At 45.0% G+C, this 21,486-nt stretch overlaps 1 protein-coding gene across 1 annotated transcript in view; it reads right to left on the bottom strand.

The window, feature by feature from the left end:
- Positions 1 to 21,486, bottom strand: part of SHB (SH2 domain containing adaptor protein B) — a 161,328-nt gene that overhangs the window by 37,734 nt on the left and 102,108 nt on the right. The window contains 1 exon segment of the mRNA XM_066617800.1: positions 194 to 365. Coding sequence (XP_066473897.1) covers positions 194 to 365 — 172 coding nt within the window.

Below are 21,486 nucleotides of genomic sequence, written 5' to 3'. Positions count from 1 at the left end.
ATTCAGTGAGATGCAAACCTATTGCAAGCAACGTAAAGCAAACAGTCTGAGAGAGAAGCATGCTGGTAGCCTGCAATGTGAAGGTGGCCTCAGACCATTTTAGCAGATCTCCAGCTTCTGTGGAGAGGGCTCAGCCACACACATCTTTTAATCTCCTCCTCCACTCCCATCATAACATTCCAATTTAACTTACATTTGTTTTTCCAGTGGCACAGTTGGATCCACTCTCTCTCCCAGGATTCCACAGAATTCAGGGCTACCATGCTTGATGGGTTTGAAGCCTCCCCCTGGTGCCCGAAGCTGTCGACGCCGATCACTTGATGGAGAAGGTGAAGACTGTCTCATTTCTCCCCCATTGAACTGGGCTGAAAAAGCACATTCAAGCAAAGCCATTACCACCAAACCACCAGCAAACAGCAGACTCTTTTAAAAATGGAGAATAGGAGACCATTTTCGTTTTCCTCTCTCACAGTAAAAATTTATCCACCTACCCTGTTCAGAGATAACCATGGTGCACCATAACAATGACATCAACATTAACACTAACCATGGTTAAGCAACTGGACAGCTGAACCTCACCTTTCCCTGTAAAAACAGTTCAAATCAACTTTAAATATGACCTCAGTTCCTCACAGGGCTGACTGACAGGACATGGTGCCATCACAAGATATAGGGAGCAGAAGAAACAGTGAATGGCCTGGTAGAAATAATTTGAAATGTAAAAAATGCTGCCTGAATTTACATTCACCAAACAGGATGCAGCCCACCAACTGTAGACTGCCAGAAGCTCAACATACCTCCAGTTTTTGCTGTGTGTATGGGATGGTAAATAGGGGAGATTTCAGGTACCTGTCAGGCCACAGTAAATGGCTGGTGGGCTGCATTTGGCCTTGGTAGCTCATAAGTTGTATGGGCCTTCACTATAAAGCACAAAATCTCCACCTCTGAGATGGCAATGCCAATATGGAAACAACACCAAAGCAAACACTATGGTGTTCGTTCTCTCTCTCCCCTGCCCCCCCATCTCTCATAAAAGTAGAATATCATGGCAGCTCTATGATACATGTAATGAAAATGAGCCTACTGTCTTTGTTGAAGCTTATGTCATCCCAGAAGCAGAGAAAATGGAGCAAGTTTGTGTCCAGCTCCTTACGGTATTGTAGTTAGTATACAGCAGTATGCATTCTCAAATATAGTTTTTGACATACAGATCCTGCTCTGCTCCCTTCATCCCACTGGCAATGAAGAAGTATACATTTCCCTGTGGAACCATCAAGTTCCTAAAAGTTACAGTCAAGAGATTTTTGAAATGGCTGAAACCACAATACAAAGCTGACATGAGCCACTGACAGTTTACATTGGCACTCAGAGTGTTTTCAGTTGCCTCTGGAATAGTTGACTGGGACAGATAAGCAGATTGCTGGTACACTCTAACTCCCTCTCCCTCTGTGTGTGCGCGTGCAATTTGTCTGGCCGCCAACTTCAGAGTCAATGCTGGGATGATTTTCAGTTGGCTTATATACCATATGTGCTACAAGCAGCTCTTGAAATAAACTGCTTGAAATGAGCATTAAGGGCAAAGCTGCACCATAGACCAATTACCGGTAGTTCAACAGTCATTCCCTTTCCCTAAGTAATTTTGGGAGCTGTAATTCTGTGGGGGGAGGAGGTTAGGTCAGTTAGGTCTCCAAATTTTCAACACTTTTCAAATTATACTTTCCAGGATTTTGGGGGGAAAGCCATGATATTGTAAAATACCCGATATAGATTTGTAGTGTAGCTATGTCTATAGAGCAGTGCTTTCTAACCTGATGATAGTGAATAGTGCTTTTATAAGTTAAAACGGGAGTTAAACTTTACTTTTAGTATGGCTAAGGATTACTTAGTCTCAGAGAGGTTCAATCCCTGCACGGGTCACAGTTCTTGCTATGCCTCTGGAATGGAAGGATTCTGGGTAGGAACTCGTGCAGAGTTGCAGTGGGCATTCTTTTCTGAACATCAAATGCATCAGGATTCATCAAGTGATCATACTTGATGAATTCCCCACCTCAACACAAGCTGATATGAAGAAGGTCAGAAAAGTGAATCATACCGAGAGTTAGCGGGCAACCTCCTCTGTGGATGGGTTCTTTGGGCTTTAGAGCCCCTTAATTAATTTCTTGCAGCACACTAACAATTCTAACAATTCATACAGAGTTTGGAAATTACTGCCTTTGAATCAAAATTCAACCCCTTGAAATGTCTTTAAGGGTAAACAGTGAATATGGCACTTCTATCCAACAGCATCCCCACCCCAACAGTGAAATCATGCAAGGCAGTTCAATAACCATTTTGGAATGAACATATGCACACGTTTTAGCTCAAGATTAATTCTAATGGGGTTTTGTGGGCAGTCTACAACTAATCTAAGGAAAAGCGACCTTGCTTTTTAACTTGGGTGGGCTCTAGTGAAGCAAATGGGAACAGTTAAGGTTCATTAGTTCACAGCATGAGCAGGTCAGGTTGACTTCTGGAGCCTAAATGCCAAACACCAATACAAGTCGCTACTTGTGCGAGTATATACACATGAACCCAGTTCCAGTCCTTTCACAAGTCCAGAGCAAACAAAAAAACATTCCAGGCAGTTATCCAGAGTCAACTGCTTAATGTTTATAGTCAGAAACAGTATGTAAAACAACATCTTTGACTGTTAACTTCTCACTGCTTAGGGGGGAAAAAAAAACCCTGTCTGGGGATCCCATTTCCACACACTGCATTGCAAGCAATGGTAATATGACTGGCAGGTACGTCCGTACAGGTCCCTAGTGCCTTGTCAGTCCTGCAAACTACTGTAACTAATAATGCTGAGGATAGGAGCTAACCTTTAGACAATCCTGACTGCAGCTACCAAACAAGGTGAAGATTGGAAGGCTTTATTAGAGTTTCCACTTTCCACCAGCAGATCACAAATAGACTGGGGAAATGGGAAAATACAATTGCCACAGGCTCCTGACTCAAACCAGCCCCCTTATTCCAAATCATCCAAGCTTTCAATGACAGTGACAGATGTCATTCAAGATAATATGAAACTATATGGAATGTTTTGTACTTTTGCAATTGCACTCTGCCAACCTCTCTAGAGCTACTCCTCAAACTGGGGAATGAGACCCCCCCCCCCAGTCTTCCTGCTCCCGTTTCCCTGATGTGCACTTTCCACCAAGCTGTTGTTGGCATCCTTCAGTCTTGGAAGACTATGGTGTCACGCTCTGAATGGTGGTTCTGGAACAGTGACCTCTCCAGAGCGCGAAGCCTGGGTAAAGTAGGTATGGAGGATAGGCTGTTACCCATGCAGCAAATCCCCCCTCTCCACATCGCTGAAATGGTCCAATGGAAAGGCAGAGGCCAATACAGTTGGTTCCAGCGGCGTCGCAGGAGTTGCCAGAACATGACTGTGTTCAGCCATGAACTGCCTCAGGGACTCCGGCTCCGGATTTTGCCTCGAGGTTGACTCCTGAAGCCTTTTTCATAACTGGATGTAGCCACAAGGCAGTGGAGGTTTGGGATCAGAGTTTTCCTTCTCTCAGATGAGCTGCCTTCCCAGGCTAACGAGTCCCATCTACCCGGTGGCTGTTTAGTCGCCTCTTAGGACAAGTACAGCCAAACTGAGGGCCTATTCTTATCCCCAGCCAAGCAAAGCCCTGGTTATATGCCAGCAGGGACAGGGGAAGAATTTTTAAGTGAGACTCCAAAATAGGAATTTACCAAGCAGATGGAGGAAGGAGTTACTCAGTTCCAACCCTTCAGGTTTGTGCTGTGAACATCGCAGCAGCCTCTGTGACTTCATCCTTCAACCCCTGCAGAATTTCCACTGCCTTTAAGGACTGAGTTCCTCAAAGGGGGAGATGTTTTCATAAGCTAATTAGAAAAAGGAAGAGCCATGACAGCTCTCTTTGCACCTGGGGAAGAAGTGGGGCAACCCCCCCCCCTACAAACAGGTGTATTGGAGGAAGATCACAAGTGAAGAGAAGAAATTGTCTTAGGCCTCAGCAGTGGGTAAGTAAGAAAAAGAGAGAGTGGAGACATCATTACTGTGAGCAGAAGGATGGAGGTGGGGAGAGTCTGTTTGGAAAACAAAAGATAACCTCCCCTATCTATCGAAAGAGGGCCTAGTGTACTATGAAAGCATATTTCTTGGGATTTTTTTTTAAAAAAGGAGAAGTCAATTCAAGCTTGGCCATCAAAATCTGAGCACTGATTGAAATCACATGTTTCAATGAATATTGTAGTTCTGCTGACACAGATCCCAGACTGTCCTTATGCCTGATTTTATCTGATTTGTTGCTGAGCTGGGGACATATTTGCCAGAATCATCCATGTACTTTGCATGGGAACTAAGGACCCAATCCTAAACAACTTTCCAACACTGATGCAGCCACAATGCACCCTGATGTAAGGGAACAAATGTTCCTTTACCTTGAGGAGGCCTCTGTGACTGCCACCCCACCAAAGGATGCAGCCCATGCCCCATTGGCAGAGCTGCATCAGGGTTGGAAAGCTGGATAGGATTGGGCCCTGTTATACATAATTATGATTGAACTCTTCAGGACCAGTGGCTGGATATGCAAATCACTGTGAAAGGAGAAGGGAAAACAGCTTTCTTGGGTGGGTTGGGGATGCACACAAGTTGTTTGGAAACTCTCTGGAAATCCCCCATGGAGTTTCTGGGGCTACCTGACACCATGGGGAGGAATGGTGGAAAATGCCACAGAAATAAAGGCACAAGACATGCAGATCCATAACTGACTTTCTATTGTTGATACTGCAAATACTGACTTAGAATTTAAAATAGCAAAGACCAGATGTTGCTGTCTTCATTTTGGACAGTCATACAAAAATCTGACAAACCCTGTGAACATTTTAATAGGAAAAATGTAAACTTCTTTAAGAATCTTTGAGCTGAATTATTCTGCTCAAAATTCATTTCTTCTCCAGGTTGGACAAAAGTTCATAGTTCTATCTTAGTACTGAATGATGGAAAATTATTTTCAGCATTGAGACGTCAATAACAATGCATGTCAGGGCATGTCTTTGGATAAGAAGGCAAAACCTGTATCTCTTCATTTGCTTTACCCTGTGCAAGTATAGAAATAGTAAGAAGTAAAACAGAAATAGTAAACCTAAGAATTGACATTGTTTCCTGGCAAAGAGTGTAGCCCGCCTTGAGAAAAGAAAAGAAAAAAAAACACACCCTGAGATTTCTGTTCAGAAGCTAGACAGCTCCCTAAATATCCACTAAAATATATGTGCCTGAGTTTCTTTATTGGAATTGGCAGGTTAGCTTTGAAAAGACTATAAAATGAATATAGTTCAAGAAAAACTTTAAAGGAACCAATTCTGCCAGAATTGTATGGCGTTACATAAAAGCAGGGCCCATGTAAAGACTGCTGAATGTGAAAGTACTGTACCAAGGCCAAGAGTGAACAATAAAGGCAAACCTTGCAGAAAAAACAAATCTTGAAAATGGAATGAAGTTTTATTGTAGGAAAAGTAACCCTTGACTGCTTACTTAGAGTAACTTTTACTTAAGTAATGGGGGAATCAGGATCACAGTGGTCTCCGCTTGCCATTTACATGTTCAATTTCACAGCTGCATAGCAGGTAGGACCAAACTGGGTCATCTATATACCTCATGTATGCCTCAATATAAACACAATTCTAATAATAAACAACAGTTAAGGCTGGAGCAAGTAGGCTCAGCTGGCATGATCCTGATCACTCACCACGTATCTATTCCACATTCACATCACATTACAGCAGGGTTGGCTGAATATGCTGTCTGACTGGATGGAAGATTATCTGCCACTACTACTCCTGCAAAAACTGTAAAGTGATGATCTGGCTGTCTACCCCTTCACCTTGCTTCTTTCTTGTGGGTAAGGAGGTGCAGAATGTGCTCCCAGAATGCCCCTTCCTGTTTTGTTTAAAGGGACTGCAAAAGGAAGGAGCAAATCAACGGAGTAGGGGGCTGGATCGCTGTCTTCTGATCTGCTTCCTACTCGCTTCTAGCGAGTGGGAAGTGGATCAGAGCAGCCATCTGTGGCAGGCCAAAGGAAGGAAGTAACGGACTGGGAGTGAAAGACTGCAACTCCCACAACTCACTGCTCAATGCAAGCCACATCACTTTCTTCATTCATGGGCAAACCATGCATTACAGGAATACCACCATGGATTTCAGTGAGAATTCTCAAGAATAAGGGCTTGATGATCACAGTTCAATACAGCCATCAACTCCTCCGTGACAAGCACTAAATAATTTTGCATGCCCTGGCTGCAACTCATATCTGTTAAAACCAATGAGGGCTGCAATACTAGCTTCATTGAAAAATGGATTGCACCTATTCTCATTTCATAGACAGAGAATGAGAATTTGCTTGTACATACAAATATCACAAAGTGCAGGTTTCTATTTTTCCTATTCCATTCCGTTGCATACTATTCTTGAGTCAAGTAAAGCAATAAAGGATAATGATAGTGGGTTAAAATCAGTGGCCTTCAACTGGTGGGTTGGCACTCACACATCAGCACTGCCACTCTCACGTTCGGTCTCTTTAAATTTAGGGTGTGTGTGTGTGTGTCACTTTAAAAGAGAGATAGTGAAAGATGGGGAGATAAGAAGGAAAAGGTCATCACCATTATTTAGAATATTTATTTTTGAGAACACAAAAAAGTTTTCAACATGTTGTACATAGCAAAGGGAATAAGAAAGTGGTTCCCTATCTCAATCTTAAAAAAAACAAAACAGGTACACACCAGCAAACAGCCACTGGGAGAGAGTTGCTGGGATGAGCAGGGCAGTTGCTTTCTCCTCTGAGAGCTGCTGCTTTAAAAAATGTCTCTTTGCCACTTAGCAAGACAAAGGTTACTATACTTAAACAAGATTTGTTGCCTTAATCCAAGTTAAGATTTCAAAAGAACAGCAAAATCATAATTCAACGGAGACTCTCAAACATAAGTCGACCTCATAGGCAAGTTGAGGGCAGGTTCTGAGCCATAAATCATGGCATTTTCTATGACCCTCAGATAAGTCGGGGGTTAAACTTAGGGGGGTGTCTGACTCAGTGGCATGCGAAGGTCATTTGGCACCCGAGGCCCATAAATTTTTGGCACATCCCATACAATGAAATAAAAATTAAATAATATATCCTACAATTAATTCAAATATATTATTAAGGAGCATTAATACACTATCAGTCTCTTGCTATGAAATTCAGCATGCTCTGACCTCACCATTTAGTCCAGTTATCTCCACTTTTGACTATTGAAAGAGGGTGAAGAGAAGGAAGACCACTGGAAATAAGGCAAGAATTAGCAGCCATCAAAGCACCTATTCCACCTAAAGGAATTATTCTCTCTCCTGACCCTTTCAAAATTTAATGTATTACTAGTAAGGATCAAGAAAATACTCAAGAGATAATTTCTCAAGCATAAAATTATTCCCCCCTCCCCAGTGGTTAATGTAGTATCAAAAGCCTCTAGGAACACATATACAAGAATTTAATTTAAAATATCTATATTATAATAAACAGACAACTAGAAAGGCTGCAAGAACACAACTAGTAGAAAGTCAAAGTGTGAAGTACAATAGAGCAAGCCAATAAGATTATCCACACACAACCCCAAGTGGGGGGTGGGAACCTCAGGGATGGCAATTAATTCCTTACTTCTCCCCCAGGAGGGTTTCAGTGGGCACATGGGTTTCTCCCCCAGGAGGGTTTCAGTGCATGGGTACAGAACATTGCAATGGGATCTCAGAGGCAGCTAAACTTTGCTGCATAAATGCCTGATTGCCTGGGGATGCTGCGGAAGCAAGCATGCTCTCCTCAAAGCTTACACATAAGCAGCAGTTGCAAGTGCTTTATAGCTCCTGCCAGCATGCAGCTAAGATCTCTGGCTAAAATAACTGTTGCTGCAGAATAATTCTACTTTAAATTCTACTCTCTGCTTTACCTGTGTTTTTCATCTTTGCAAGGTCTCCAGGACTCTTCTAGTGAAAAGTGCGTGAACGCATGCATGCACACACACACAGGGAGATTGCTTCTCTCTCTCTCGCTCTCTCTCACAGATGCTCCCCCCCCCACATACACAAATGCAGGGACTTTTCCCCTCCAGTCCAACTTCATTGGTAAGGATAGGGGGAAATGAGGTTAGCAAGGAGGTTTGCAAAAAGCTTTGAAAGGGAGTGATTGAAGTGTGAGTGTATACCAATGATTTTCAACCTTTTCATCTCACGGTACACTGACAAGGCACTAAAATGGTCAAGGCACACCACCAGGTTTTTGACAATTGACAAGGCACACCATGCTGCCAGTGGGAGCTCACATCTCCCATTGGCCCTATTAATAAATGACCTTCCCCCAAATTTCTGTGCACACCTGTGGACCACTCACCAGTGTGCCACGCCACAGTTGTTGAAAATGGCTGGTGTATACAGTAAGGGAGGGAGGTAGAGAGGAAAACAAGAAGAGGGAATAGACTGGGAGCCCAATCCTAGGCATGCCTACTCAGAAGCAAGTCCCTTAACAGTCAATGGGGCTTACTCCCATGAAAGTGAGGATAGGATTGTAGCTTTAAATGTTTTAGGTGCTTGAGCACTTGAGCTCTCTCTCTCTAACACACACACACACTCTTTTCTTTTTATAAAAGTTCTCTTCCTCTCTCCCCCCCCCCCACAACTTCATCAGTGGTGAATGATTATGGAGAGAGGGATTAGCAAGCCTCAGCTCTGTAACAGAGAGGAAAGAGGAGATGGACTTAACCCTTTCAATGGCTTGAGAAACAAAGGTACAGCCTTCTGCAGGCTGCCTCTCTCTCTTCTATTTTTTTATAAAGATCACTCTCCCCCCTTCCCCCACCCTGTCCAGCTTCATCTGCGGGGAGATGGGAAGGGGGTTAGCAAGCTGGGCTTTCCAACGGAGTGCTTGAAGTTTATATACAGTAGGAAGGGGGAACAAGAAGGAAAGAGGAGATGGACTCAGCCGTTTCAAATGACTGCTTCTCCCTCGCTCAGGTGCACCCCCCTCCCACACACAGCTCATTGTCTCTTGCATCCTGCTCTGTCTTGGGTGCCACTCCAGCGATGCCTCCGTGAGCGCTGGTGCTGAGCGAGGGGGGCTGCTGATGGCTGCAGTGGCAGATGCCCCTGCCCAGCCCAGCGAGCTCCTGCAGCTGGGCAACAGCCTGAAGGAGCATGTGGAGCACACCCGCAGGCAGCTGCAAACACTCAGCAGCAGCCCCAGCCTGCACAGCCTCCTCTCCACAGAAGATCACTTTCTCACTCGCTCTCTCCCTCCCTCCCTCCTCCCTCCCACAATAGCGATTGGCTGCCTGGCAGGCTCACTCGCCTCCTCCCACCCTGCATTTCTGGGAAGAAATTTTTTGCCTTATAGGTGAGTATCTGTGGTAATTTGTGGTGCTATGACTTGGCTCGAGGGGACATAAACAGAGAAACCTGCTTGTCACATGATGAACTGAAAAGTTGGATGCACAGGGAAAACCGTCTTCCCTGTGGTTTACTTGGTACAGATACACAAATTTTAACCATGACTTTGCATCCTGGTTTGCCACCCATCCTTAAACCATGGTTAAGAAAAATAAAGCAATAGTGCAGCATTATGTCTACTTAGGGTGAGAGAAGAAAGAGATTGATACACAGATCAATCTCTGGTATCATGGGGGTTCCATTCCATTTGCAATATATTCTGGGGCAAGGCAAGGAACCTCTGCATGATCCGGAGGTGGGTCTTTAAGTCCTAAAAATAGCCACAGAGGCTTGGAAACTGCATGGTTTGGCAGTGCAAAGGTAGGAAGCCAAAAAATGGCACCTGATTTTGGCACCGTTTTTGGTGTTTTTAAACATTTAAAATCAGACTTTTATATCCACTGGCATCCATGGTGAGTCAAATATGCAGATATTTGATATGTTAGAGTCACTGGCCCCAAGTCACGGGTTGAATCAGGGTCAGTGATGTCCACAATTCAAGTCAACATGAGCTGTCCAAAACCATGTTTTTGGGTGACGTCAGATTTCTCCTCAGACTTTAATTCAAGGCGGTTTACATACGCAGGTAATACTAAATCCCAATAGGGATTTTTACAATTGAAGAAGGTTCTGCCTTTCAAGAACCACAACATTTCAGATGGATCTTTAATGATCTGGTATCACATTCTGGCCTCCATTTTCCTCCTACACAGGCTGACAGCGGCCAAAGAGCAGGTGGAATAGCATAACTCAGCTAGGCTTGTCAGCTGTTTCAAGGTCTCGGCGCCGGTGGCCTCGAACTGGCGACCTTGTGGATGTTATCTTCAGGCAAACGGAGGCTCTACCCTCTAGACCAGACCTCCTGCATCCCTGAATACACATGTCTGTTTTACTATGTGCACATGCCACAAATATATGTGCATTTGTTAGGCACGCACCATGGTTTTCCAACAGAGATGCAGTAATCATAAACGAAGGGTTTTTATGCAGTGACCCGTACACTGCACTGCATGGAAGGTATAATTACAGAAATAATTCAACCTAATTAAAGTGCTCAAAAGCTCAGTGCATCATAATTCAGAAGCAAAAGGTGCTGGGAGGAATGAAACAATTCAAATGGTTCATAAAACTTAATTATGTTCCACCTATTTATTTTGTAAAAGACCAAGATCAGGAGAGATGAAACGCACCCAGTCACTACAGTGTCAAAAACCTGCTAAAATTCCCTTGTTTCCCCAGACTTTTGGACTGTAACTATCACTGAGGACCACTACTCCTTGCAAATGGATTTGTTCTGTTTTTATGCTGATGTTTTATTGTCCTTTACAATATTGTGAGCTGCCCTGGTACCATATGGTGAAGGGCAGGGTATAAATGCAAATAAATAAGAAATAAATATCTCTAACATTGCGAATCTTTACAAAAGCCATGTGCGTAATCCCTTAAAAGAATGTTTGTGTTCAGACAAATCACAAAATCAAACAGTACTGACAAGACCGAATTCATTTACTGTAACCTGCAAGTAATTAAAGGCTGCAAGCAATTAAGTGGAGTTTTATTTAACATATCAGAGTCAAACAAGAAGCTCTGCTAATTGTACGTGCATGAAGTTTATAAAAAAAATTACACGCTGAAATCAGAAATAATGACTTAAAAGTTACCAAGTGCAACATTAGCAACAACATTTTTTTTATTAAAGAATTCTCTCATTGAACTATGGGGTAAACCCAGAGCAGTGTTTCTGAATTTCTGATAGCTCTATTTTTCAAATCAAATCAAAACTGAAGGCACATTTCATTTTCCATTCCCAAGGTTTATTTTTAGAGAGCTTAAGAACCAACCCAATGTGTTTCTACATAAGTTTGCAGAGTGACTATTCTGAGCAGGCCTCCTAATTCAGAGCAGTCAGCTAGTTCAGAGATGCAACAGACAACCTCCTCTGAGGCTGGGAGAATCTGTGGCATCTGCGATGGGAGTGACTGAATGCTCCATTTGCACCTGATGAAGATGTGGGACAGAATTACCATCTCTCCTTTTTGCCATACAGCAGACCATATCTGCTAGTGTACCTACCAAAGTTCTCTATTTTTCTTCCATTGATAAAAGGTCTGTACTAGATAATTTTCTCTGATTGTTGGGAGCCTACAAATGTTTTGTTGCACCAAATCGGATCCCTGGTCTACTGGCAGGGGCTCCCCAGGCCTCATGCAGGGGATATCTTTGCAGGCATCTGCAACCTGAGAACCTTTCACTCACCAGCAATGCCAGAAATTAAAAAAAAACATGGCAAGGAGCAGTCTCTACCACTGAACTATGGCTGCTTCAAAAGGGAAGAGCAAGTTGCCTTCAATGATTGTTTGATTCAAGGTACTTTTCAGAAACAGTTATTTATCCTGCACCATTTTCAGTCCAGCACAAATGGACCATGAATTACAAAGTGGTGGCCAACAATTGTGGCACCATGTTATTTATCCTCACCATTTTCAGTCCAGCACAAATGGACCATGAATTACAAAGTGGTGGCCAACAATTGTGGCACCATGACTCCAGTTCACAATATGAGGCAATGCCACTCTAGAATGCACTGCAGCATATATGCAGCTCTTCCCTGACCCTGCCTCATGTGTTCTTTCCTCTGTCTACAGAATCCAGGAATTGGCAGCTGGGGCAGTGTTGGAGATGCAGGAAGTTGTGTAGGCACAACTCGGGGCCATAGGCAGGCTCATGTGTCACAAGCGATGTTTTCTTTTATTCTTTGTGATCTATTTCCTTGTAGTCACGTTATCTATGAGCAACGGACACTATCTCAAATGCCTTTAACTCATGCCAAGCAGTGCAGCTCAAGAACTCTGCCGGCCAATATGAACTGTTATCAGCATGGCAGTCCATCCATCCAGACTGTTTTCCAGAAGTCTCTACCTCAGTGTTTTTCACTAGGTGGGTCATGAGCCAATTTCAGGTGGGTCCCCATTCATTTCAATATTTTATTTTTAATATATTAGACTTGATGCTACCGTGGTATGTGACTGCATTTGGGGAAATGTTACAGACCTGTACTTTTAACAAACTACTGTGAATACTCTTTTAACAATGATAGTAAATGGGACTTACTCCTGGGTAAATGTGGGCAGGATTGTACCCTAGGTTTGTGAAAACTTTTCCTGCTTGATGGTGTCACTTCCCGTCATGACATCACTTCCGGTGGGTCCTGATAGATTCTCATTCTAAAAAGTGGGTCCCGGTGCTGAATGCGTGAGAACCACTGCTCTACCTAGTAAACATCAATGGACATAACATGAAGCAGGGACATTGCTTTTCCAGAACTCAGGTCAAGCCCTCAAAACCCCAACTGCAAGAATGATAACTATCATTGTGCTTTGAACTTCTTTGCTTTTCTCTCCAGTATCCTGTCCCTCTTTCTCTCTCATTCTTTCCATTCTTGGCTCAGGGACTGGAGTCAAAAAGTAGGGCTTCCTTGACATTCCTCCCATGACTGTTGCCCCTTTCCTTGGTCTTCTAATGCACAAAATACAAATTGCAGTCATCCACCTCAGGCTAGGTGCGCACATACATTTGTAAGAGTTAATTCATATTTTTTACTGTATTGTTACCAAATCGTTGGTGAAAAGGTATCTTTGGTTTACTGTAAAAGAAGTCAGATCTTTTACAGTAAACCTTGAATCATCCTTGGGGTGTTCCTTATTTCTGCATAATGCCAATCGACACCTGATCTAAAGATTTCTTATCAGGGAGCTGTTTTACTTTATCTTAGCCACTTTTTCCTGGGAAAAGGCAGTACTTTTTCTGTGTTCTTCTTGAAGGGAACATTTACTAATAATTCCCCAGGTAGCTCCACTGGTAACACGCGGACCCTCTCTGCTCCTGTTTGGTGCTCTCATGTACCCCCCCACTCGTGCCACTGTGCCCACTCGTGCCACTGTGTTGCACCCATGCCACAAACTGCTCATCTATGATTTATTTATTTTTAAACTCCATCTCCCAGGGCACCTGGTGAGTCCATCTCTCTCACCAGGTGCCCTGTCCAGCAGTCTGCTGGGTTCGAGTGCCTGCATGTTGTGTTGAGAGGACCGGACAGGATTGGGATTCTGTTGGTGTACCGCCCGCCCTGCTGCCCAACAGTCTCCCTGCCTGAGCTGACTGGGGTGATCTCGGGGGTGGCATTGAAGGCCCCCCGCCTGTTAGTGCTGGGGGACTTCAATGTTCATGCCGAGGCCCCTGCGGTAGGTGCAGCTCAGGATTTCATGGCTGCCATGACAACCATGGGCCTGTCCCAGAAGATCTTGGCCCTGACACATACTGCAGGACACGTGTTGGACCTGGTGTTTACAGCTGGGCACGGGGGCAGTGATCTGGATGTAGAGGAGATCAAGATCACTTCGTTGTCATGGACAGATCACTTCCTGGTAAGGTTTAGGCTGGTTGCGACTTCCTACCTCCGTAGAGGGGGGGGGACCGTTTTCTATGGTCCGCCCCCGGAGGCTAATGGATCCTGAAGGTTTCCTGAGGGCTCTGGGGGATTTTCCCACTGCCGAGACTGGCGCCTCATCTGAGGCCCTGGTTGACCTCTGGAACAGGGAAATGTCCAGGGCAGTGGATGAGATTGCTCCGGAGCGACCTCTGCCACGTCGCAGACTCAGAGCGGCTCCTTGGTTCACTGAGGAGCTGCGAATGATGAAGCGGCAGGGCAGGCGTCTAGAGCGACGGTGGCAGAAAACCCGTGATGAATCCGATCGGACACGGAGTAGAGCTCATTATAGAGCCTACTCCGTGGCGGTGGTAGCAGCGAAGAAATCATTCTTCTCTGCTACCATTGCGTCTGCTGATAGCCATCCGGCAGAGCTGTTCCGTGTGGTGCGGGGCCTCCTCCATCAGGCCCCGCCAGTGGACAAGGAGGAATACACGATCAGCCGCTGTGACGTGTTTGCGCAACATTTTGCAGATAAAATCGATCGCATTCGTTACGACTTGGATGCCACATTGACAATGTCTGATGATGTCCCCCTGGCAACTGCTTGTCCAGTGTTGTGGGATTCTTTTCAGCTTGTGCAGCCTGAGGATGTGGACAGACTCCTTTGGAGTGTGAGGCCGTCTGCCTGCCTGTTTGACCCTTGCCCAGCTTGGCTGATAAGAGCTGCCCAGGGTAGACTGGCTGAGTGGATGGGGAGGGTGGTCAACTCTTCTTTGGGGGAGGGGACATTGCCACTTGCTTTGAAGCGGGCGGTGGTTCGCCCCCTCCTGAAGAAGCCCTCCCTGGATTCCACTGTGTTGAACAACTATCGGCCAGTCTCCAACATCCTGTTTCTGGGCAAGGCAATTGAGCGGGTGGTCGCGGCCCAACTCCAGAGGGTCTTGGATGAAGCGGATTATCTGGATCCTTTTCAATCTGGTTTCAGGCCGAGCTTTGGGACGGAAACTGCCTTGGTCGCCTTGGTGGATGACCTACGCCGGGGACTGGACAGGGGGAGTGCGTCCCTGTTGGTCCTGCTGGACCTCTCGGCGGCTTTTGATACCATCGACCATGGCATCCTTCTGGGCCGATTGGCCGAGTTGGGAGTTGGAGGCACTGTTTTGCAGTGGTTCCGCTCCTACTTGGAAGGTCGGTCCCAGATGGTGGTGCTGGGGGATGCCTGTTCGACACCCTGGCCATTGAGGTGCGGGGTGCCGCAGGGCTCAATTCTGTCCCCCATGCTATTTAATATCTACATGAAACCACTGGGAGAGGTCATCCGGGGGTTTGGAGTGGGGTGTCATCAATACGCTGATGACATCCAGCTTTATCTCTCCTTTCCTCCAGACTCTAGGGTGGCGGTTGAGGGCCTGGAGCGCTGTCTGGAAGCAGTGAGGATCTGGATGGGGGCTAACAAGCTGAAATTAAATCCGGATAAGACAGAGGCTCTCCTGGTTCGGAAATCCTCGATGCAGGTGCTGGATTATCGGCTTGCTCTGAATGGGGTTGCACTCCCTCTGAAGGAGCAGGTCCGCAGCTTGGGGGTCCACCTGGACTCGCAGCTGCTCCTGGATTCCCAGGTGGCGGCTGTGGCTAGGGGGGCTTTTGCTCAGCTTCGGCTGGTGCGCCAGCTGCGGCCGTACTTGGATCATGCAGACCTGGCCACGGTGATCCATGCCACGGTGACATCGAGGTTAGATTATTGTAACGCACTTTATGTGGGGCTGCACCTGAAGACGGTTCGGAAACTGCAATTAGTGCAGAATGCGGCGGCCCATGTGGTCACCGGAGCCAGGTGGTTTGACTCTGTCAGTCCGCTTCTCCGGGGGCTACATTGGCTGCCCATTCGTTTCCGGGCCCAATTCAAGGTGCTGGTTTTGACCTTTAAAGCCCTATACTGCTCTGGGCCAGGTTATCTTAGAGATCGCCTACTCCCGTACAATCCGGTTCGTCCTCTCAGGTCATCAGAGAAGGCTTTTTACAAGTGCCGCCGCCTAAGGAGGTATGTGGGGCGGCGGCAAGAAATAGGGCCTTCTCAGTAGTGGCACCAACGTTGTGGAACTCCCTTCCCCTTGACTTGAGAATGGCTCCCTCTCTTGAGACCTTTCGGCGAGGCCTGAAGACCTTGTTGTTTAACCAAGCCTTCTGACTTTATGGCCTTTTTATCATCTTTTATACATCTTTTAGTTGCTTTTTTACAGGCCCGATTCCTCTAAGAACTGCTGTTTTATGCTCTTTTATTCTGACTTTTCTGACTACTGTTTTTATGGGTTCTGCTAATGTGTTTTTTAATATGTTTTTATCTGTTTATGTTTATGTGAAATTATGTTTTAATCTGTTTTATATGTTGTTAGCCGCCCTGGGTCCCTCTGGAGAGAAGGGCGGGATAAAAATAAAGTTTTATTATTATTATTATTATTATTTATTAACTCTCTGAAATTATGAGTTATAAAAAGACATTTGCTAGCTTTCCGCATGCTCTTCACAACAACACTGAGGCCAAGAGATTTCACGTATTTTGTTATTCACTGTGTAAGAAGATTTTTCAGCACACAAACCTGCCCTCCAGCTGGAGGTGTTTTACTATCGTAAAAACCATATATGAAATATTCGGATTGCCGTTTCAGTGTCAGACAGACAATTGAGCCATTGTTTTAGCTTTTCACGCACTGCCTCCAAAATGAAAAACCCAACCCAGTGTCTAAGATTGCACATAATCACCACACCTGTGTGGGAAGCAGCAGCTCAGGCATTCCCCGAATTTGGAAAACAATCAAAACCAATAACTTCAAAGAAGTTTAAACATGTTTACCGTGCAGTTCATAGCGTAATAATATATTTGAACAAGAACTGCAATCAATCCACAGAGCAGTCCTAAAAAAAAAATAACATCGTTGCCCAACTGATGAATACTTGAGGGTTTGGTTTTTTTTTTTTAAAAAACGCTTCTTATGATGCAATCTGTAAAATAGTAAAGATTTGTAAATGCTTAGGAAGGAACAAAGGGCTTTCAAATGAAAATGTCTTGCCTATGTTGAGCACAAGCCATTCTTAAATCTCAGTGTGGAAGTCTACTGAGATCTTCTGGATGGGCTCTGACCCATATGCCATCATTTGCAGAAGCTCAACTTGCTTGCACACTGGGCAGGGCAGGTGGAGGGCCCCAGGCCCTAGAACTCCTTGGCACAGAGGGTTTCTGATGCCCTCCTCCTTTCTAGACTTCAAGAAAGCTTTAAAAAAACTACCTATCTTGCCAGAGTAGTGACTAGAGAGGGTATCTGTAGATACGGTGTCAGTGCTGCACTTTTATTATTAATATTTAGTTAAATCAATATGTTGGGGGGGGGAATCTAGGGAACATCAGAGCCTCATGACTTCATGGGGAGGTCAAGGAGAACAACTGTGGCTAGATGAGTTGGGGAGTTTACAAAGATGGATAGCCCGATTCTGTGACTGGTTTATTCAGAAGTTCCACATAGTTCAGCAAGACTTCCTTCCAAGTAACTGCACACAGGATTCCAGCCTGAGGTGGCTAATTATCATTTCAAAAGGCTCACTTTCTATTTCTCAGGCTCACCTGACAAAAGATTTGCAGGGAACTGTGTGTCAGCATCTGGCTTGCTTCCACCAGGAGGGGAAATGCTAGGCTTTCTGTTATGAAGGCACCATCTTTGGAAGTCTGCAGAGAGCTATTTGCATATGCTTCCCCCCATGCTCCTCCCAAGTGAATGATTATGGTCTATCCAGGATCAAAGGATAGCTCAAATACATGCAGCATCTCCAGCTTCAGGCACATATGTAGGCATATGTAGAGCAAGATAAGCATAGAGGTGCGTGGAAGAAAAGTAACACCAAAATTAAAGTTGCGACGAGTGTACTAGCCAGATACAGCAGTTGCTTTAGCTTGCACTAAAAAGTACAGATAGAGCATTTCTTTTAGCTTTTGAGTGTGTGTGTATTTTAAACAGGAAGAGTTGGAGTAATTGGCATATCTATTTTTGAATTCAGGAGACTGGCCCTAAGATTACAGGGTGAAGACAGAATGGTGCTTAGGGAGAGGGGCTGTAGGTTGGTAAGGTTTCTGTACTTCTTACTCACACTCCCTTTTTATCTATGCTAAATGGGATCCTTAGCCTTCTGCTTGCTACACAATTCTGACTGATCAGGATGCAGACACACAGATTTGCTGCTATCACATTGAGCATGGCCCTTAAGACATAGATTTGTTAGATGGTTCATGCTTACACAAAGCTCGGGATCACCAATGCAGTTTATATATTTAAGGAGCTCTAGAGACAAAAGGCCTCTTGAGTTGTCCATAGGATGGGGTATGTTGTAGCCACTACTTGGCTTCTGGAATTGCCTGGGCACAAAAGGCATGGCTTTGACCATAGCTCATGAGACCAAACACTGACATTTCTCATGATACATAGCAGCAGTCTTGTAGCAGCCATTTCATAATACCCTCCTCCCAAAAAGGAACATGATCTACTCTAAGGCAGGTGATGGGCTGGTGGCAGGAAAGCTCACAGGAACGGGCAGGAGACTGGGAAGTTCCAATAGTGATATCCACCCCTTTACCAGACCCCAGTCAATCAACACTGGAGTATGATGCAAATCACATCTTGTCTTTCTTGTACCACATCTGATGTATATGGCATTGAGTACGTCCAAACAGAATTCTGAATGAAACATACCCCTAACTTAACTTATTTCTCAGTTTCCACCCTGCCTTTTGGCCCCCATATACTCGTATCATAGTGCCATGACTTAGGGGTCCCCTAAGGCAGTGATTTTCAACCTTTTTCATCTCACCGCACACAGGCAAGGCACTAAAATGGTCAAGGCACACCATCAGTTTTTTGACAATTGACAAGGCACACTGTGTTGTCAATAGGGGGCTCAGATTCCCCAATGACCCTACTAATAAATGACTCTCTCCAAAATCCTGCAGCACATCTGGCAACCACTCGTGGCACACCAGTGTGCCACGGCACAGTAGTTGAAAATGGCTGCTCTAAGGAATTGAGGCCTCTGGTGATGAAGCCACAAGGCAGATGGCACTGCTCAAGTATATCTTCCCAAGTGAAGGAAGCAGGCCAACATTTCTAGCTGAAGGATGATATAATGCAGCTGTGTTGTGAGCCAAGCCCAAGTCTACCCCAGGTAGGTAATAGGGCAGGGTGCATGGAGAGGTCTTGCAAGGATGAGGAAAGAGGCAGAAGTAAGAGAAAGAACTGATCCTATACTGCATATAGGAAGTGCTTCATAACACTGCAGGAAGACGGAGTTCATGGGTTGTAATTGGAGCCCAAGAGATCTGTGGTTTTCAGGAGATAGAAAGCGGTTCATGAAAGAAAGCTCCCATTTTGCTTCCACAAATCACCAAGTATGTAAGGCTTAAGCTGGATCAGGATCTAGGCTAGCATTCTGTTTGCTAGCTAGATGCCCCTGGGAAGCTCACGAACACAGGCTTTTTCCTGCTTGTCCCCAGCATCTGGCACTTGAGAGACATATATTTTCATATCTCTTCTTTACTTGAAAACCAGACTCACCAGTCATTTGGACAGATAAACATGTCTGCTCATCACAGCTACAGAAGCAGCAAAAACTGCGTCATTCCTGGCACTGCACAGGGGGATAATACTTCACCCGGTGGCCTAGTTTGTCTTCCCATACAACTTTTTAAGTTTGCTGGCAATAATAAAGTGCCTCATCTGTTTGTGCAAAACTAGTGGCAGTTCTCTGTCCAGAAGCCTAATTGAAATAAATAATCCTTCTGCTAAGCAAATGTAAACAGTCTAAAAGGCCTCCTGATCTTTCAAGAACAAACAATCTTCCCCCACAGCTGTTGTTCTGTCCAAGGCATATGATTTAACACAGGTATATTGAACCCTGTTAGAGGCCTATGCAGGTGCATACCACCAGCTGTAGCAGTTGGGAACAAGCCATTTAAGTCCTTTAGGCTGCAATCCTATACACATGGGAGTAAGTTCCATTCAATACAACAGGACTTACTTCTGAGTAGATAGGCATAGAATTGTTCTGTAAACTATCATTTTAATATGAAACTGGCTTTAAGAAAATGATAGATCAATCCTAGGCATAACTTCTCAAATGTAAATCTCATTGTGCTCAATGGGGCTTGGTCCCAGGTTGTGTATAGCAGTGTTTCTCAAACACTAGGACCCACGAGGTGGGTTACAAGTCAATTTCAAGTGGGTCCCCATTCATTTCAATATTTTATTTTTAATATATTAGACTTGATGCTACCATGATATGCGACTGTATTTGGGGAAATGTTACAGACCTGTACTTTTAACAAGCTAGTATGTATAGTCTTTTAACAATGATAGTAAATGGGACTTACTCCTGGGTAAGTGTGGGTTGGATTAAGCCTAGGATTGTTAAAAATTTTCCTGCTTGATGATGTCACTTCTAGTGGGTCCTGACACATTCTCATTCTAATAAGTGGGTCCCTGTGCTAAATGTGTGAGAACCACTGGTGTACAGAATTGTGCTGTGAGTGTCAGGCAACAAAGCCAGTGCCTGGTACAGCTGTTCAGCAGAAAAGAAAAAGCTTTAGTACAAAAAGACTTTTATTCTAATTAAAGCTATTTTTAAGTCGTTCTTCAAGTGAAGAGCATCACGGTGCTACATACGATACATTTGTCCTCTCATTCTGAGCAAGCAAGAGGTAAAATCAAACTTTGACTTAGCCTGCAATCCTATACACACTTTCCTAGAAGTAAGCTCTTGCTAAGTATAGTATGGCACAATGTCTGAATCGACAAACCGTCCTTATGGCTATTGCTCTTCCCCTGGAGGCTACTTCACCCAGAGGCTGGATGGCTGAACAGAGGAGAAGTGAAACCAGAACAGGCATCAGTCAGCTTTAAAGCATGGTTTTTCCCCCCTTGTATATTTGGAAGTTCAAGTCATTGTTTGGCCTGATGCCTGAATTGTTTAAGTCAGTGGTTCTCAAACTGGTGAGTCGTGACTCACCAGTTCTTGTAACACTTCCCCTGTCCCTTGAAGGGGCGGGGGAAGGGGAGGGAGGCAGCAATGCTAAGGGAGGTGAGGGGGTATTTTGGACTTACTGTGAATAATGTAGGGCTGGAGCAGGCTGCCGTTTTGCAGGAGGTGCTTTGCGCCCGCTTTTATTGCAAATTCCAAGAGTCAGGGAGCACTGTGGAGGGCTTCCCACACCTCCTGCAGCCTGCTGCAGCCGTACACCGTTCACAGTAAGTTTGAAGCACCCTGCCTTGCCCCCCTTCGTGACGCGATCTTGGGCGTCACACGGCTGCCCTAGCCCCTCCCCCGCAAGAACTTACTGAGGGAGTAAAAAGCTCCCTCAAATTTTGAGAAACGCTGGTATAAGCAGTACGTTTTGTATGAGAGCCTATTCTCTCAGCAGCCCAGCTCTCCATGCAGAGGGCAGGGAGTGCAGAGGCTTCTGTCCCGCTGCATGCTACCATCTAAGCACCCCCAACTCCTCTGT

The sequence above is a fragment of the Tiliqua scincoides genome, chromosome 2, assembly GCF_035046505.1.
Source record: "Tiliqua scincoides isolate rTilSci1 chromosome 2, rTilSci1.hap2, whole genome shotgun sequence".
Taxonomy (NCBI): domain Eukaryota; kingdom Metazoa; phylum Chordata; class Lepidosauria; order Squamata; family Scincidae; genus Tiliqua; species Tiliqua scincoides.
The sequence above is the reverse complement of the archived record's forward strand: the minus strand, read 5'-3'. Positions and strand labels throughout refer to the sequence as shown.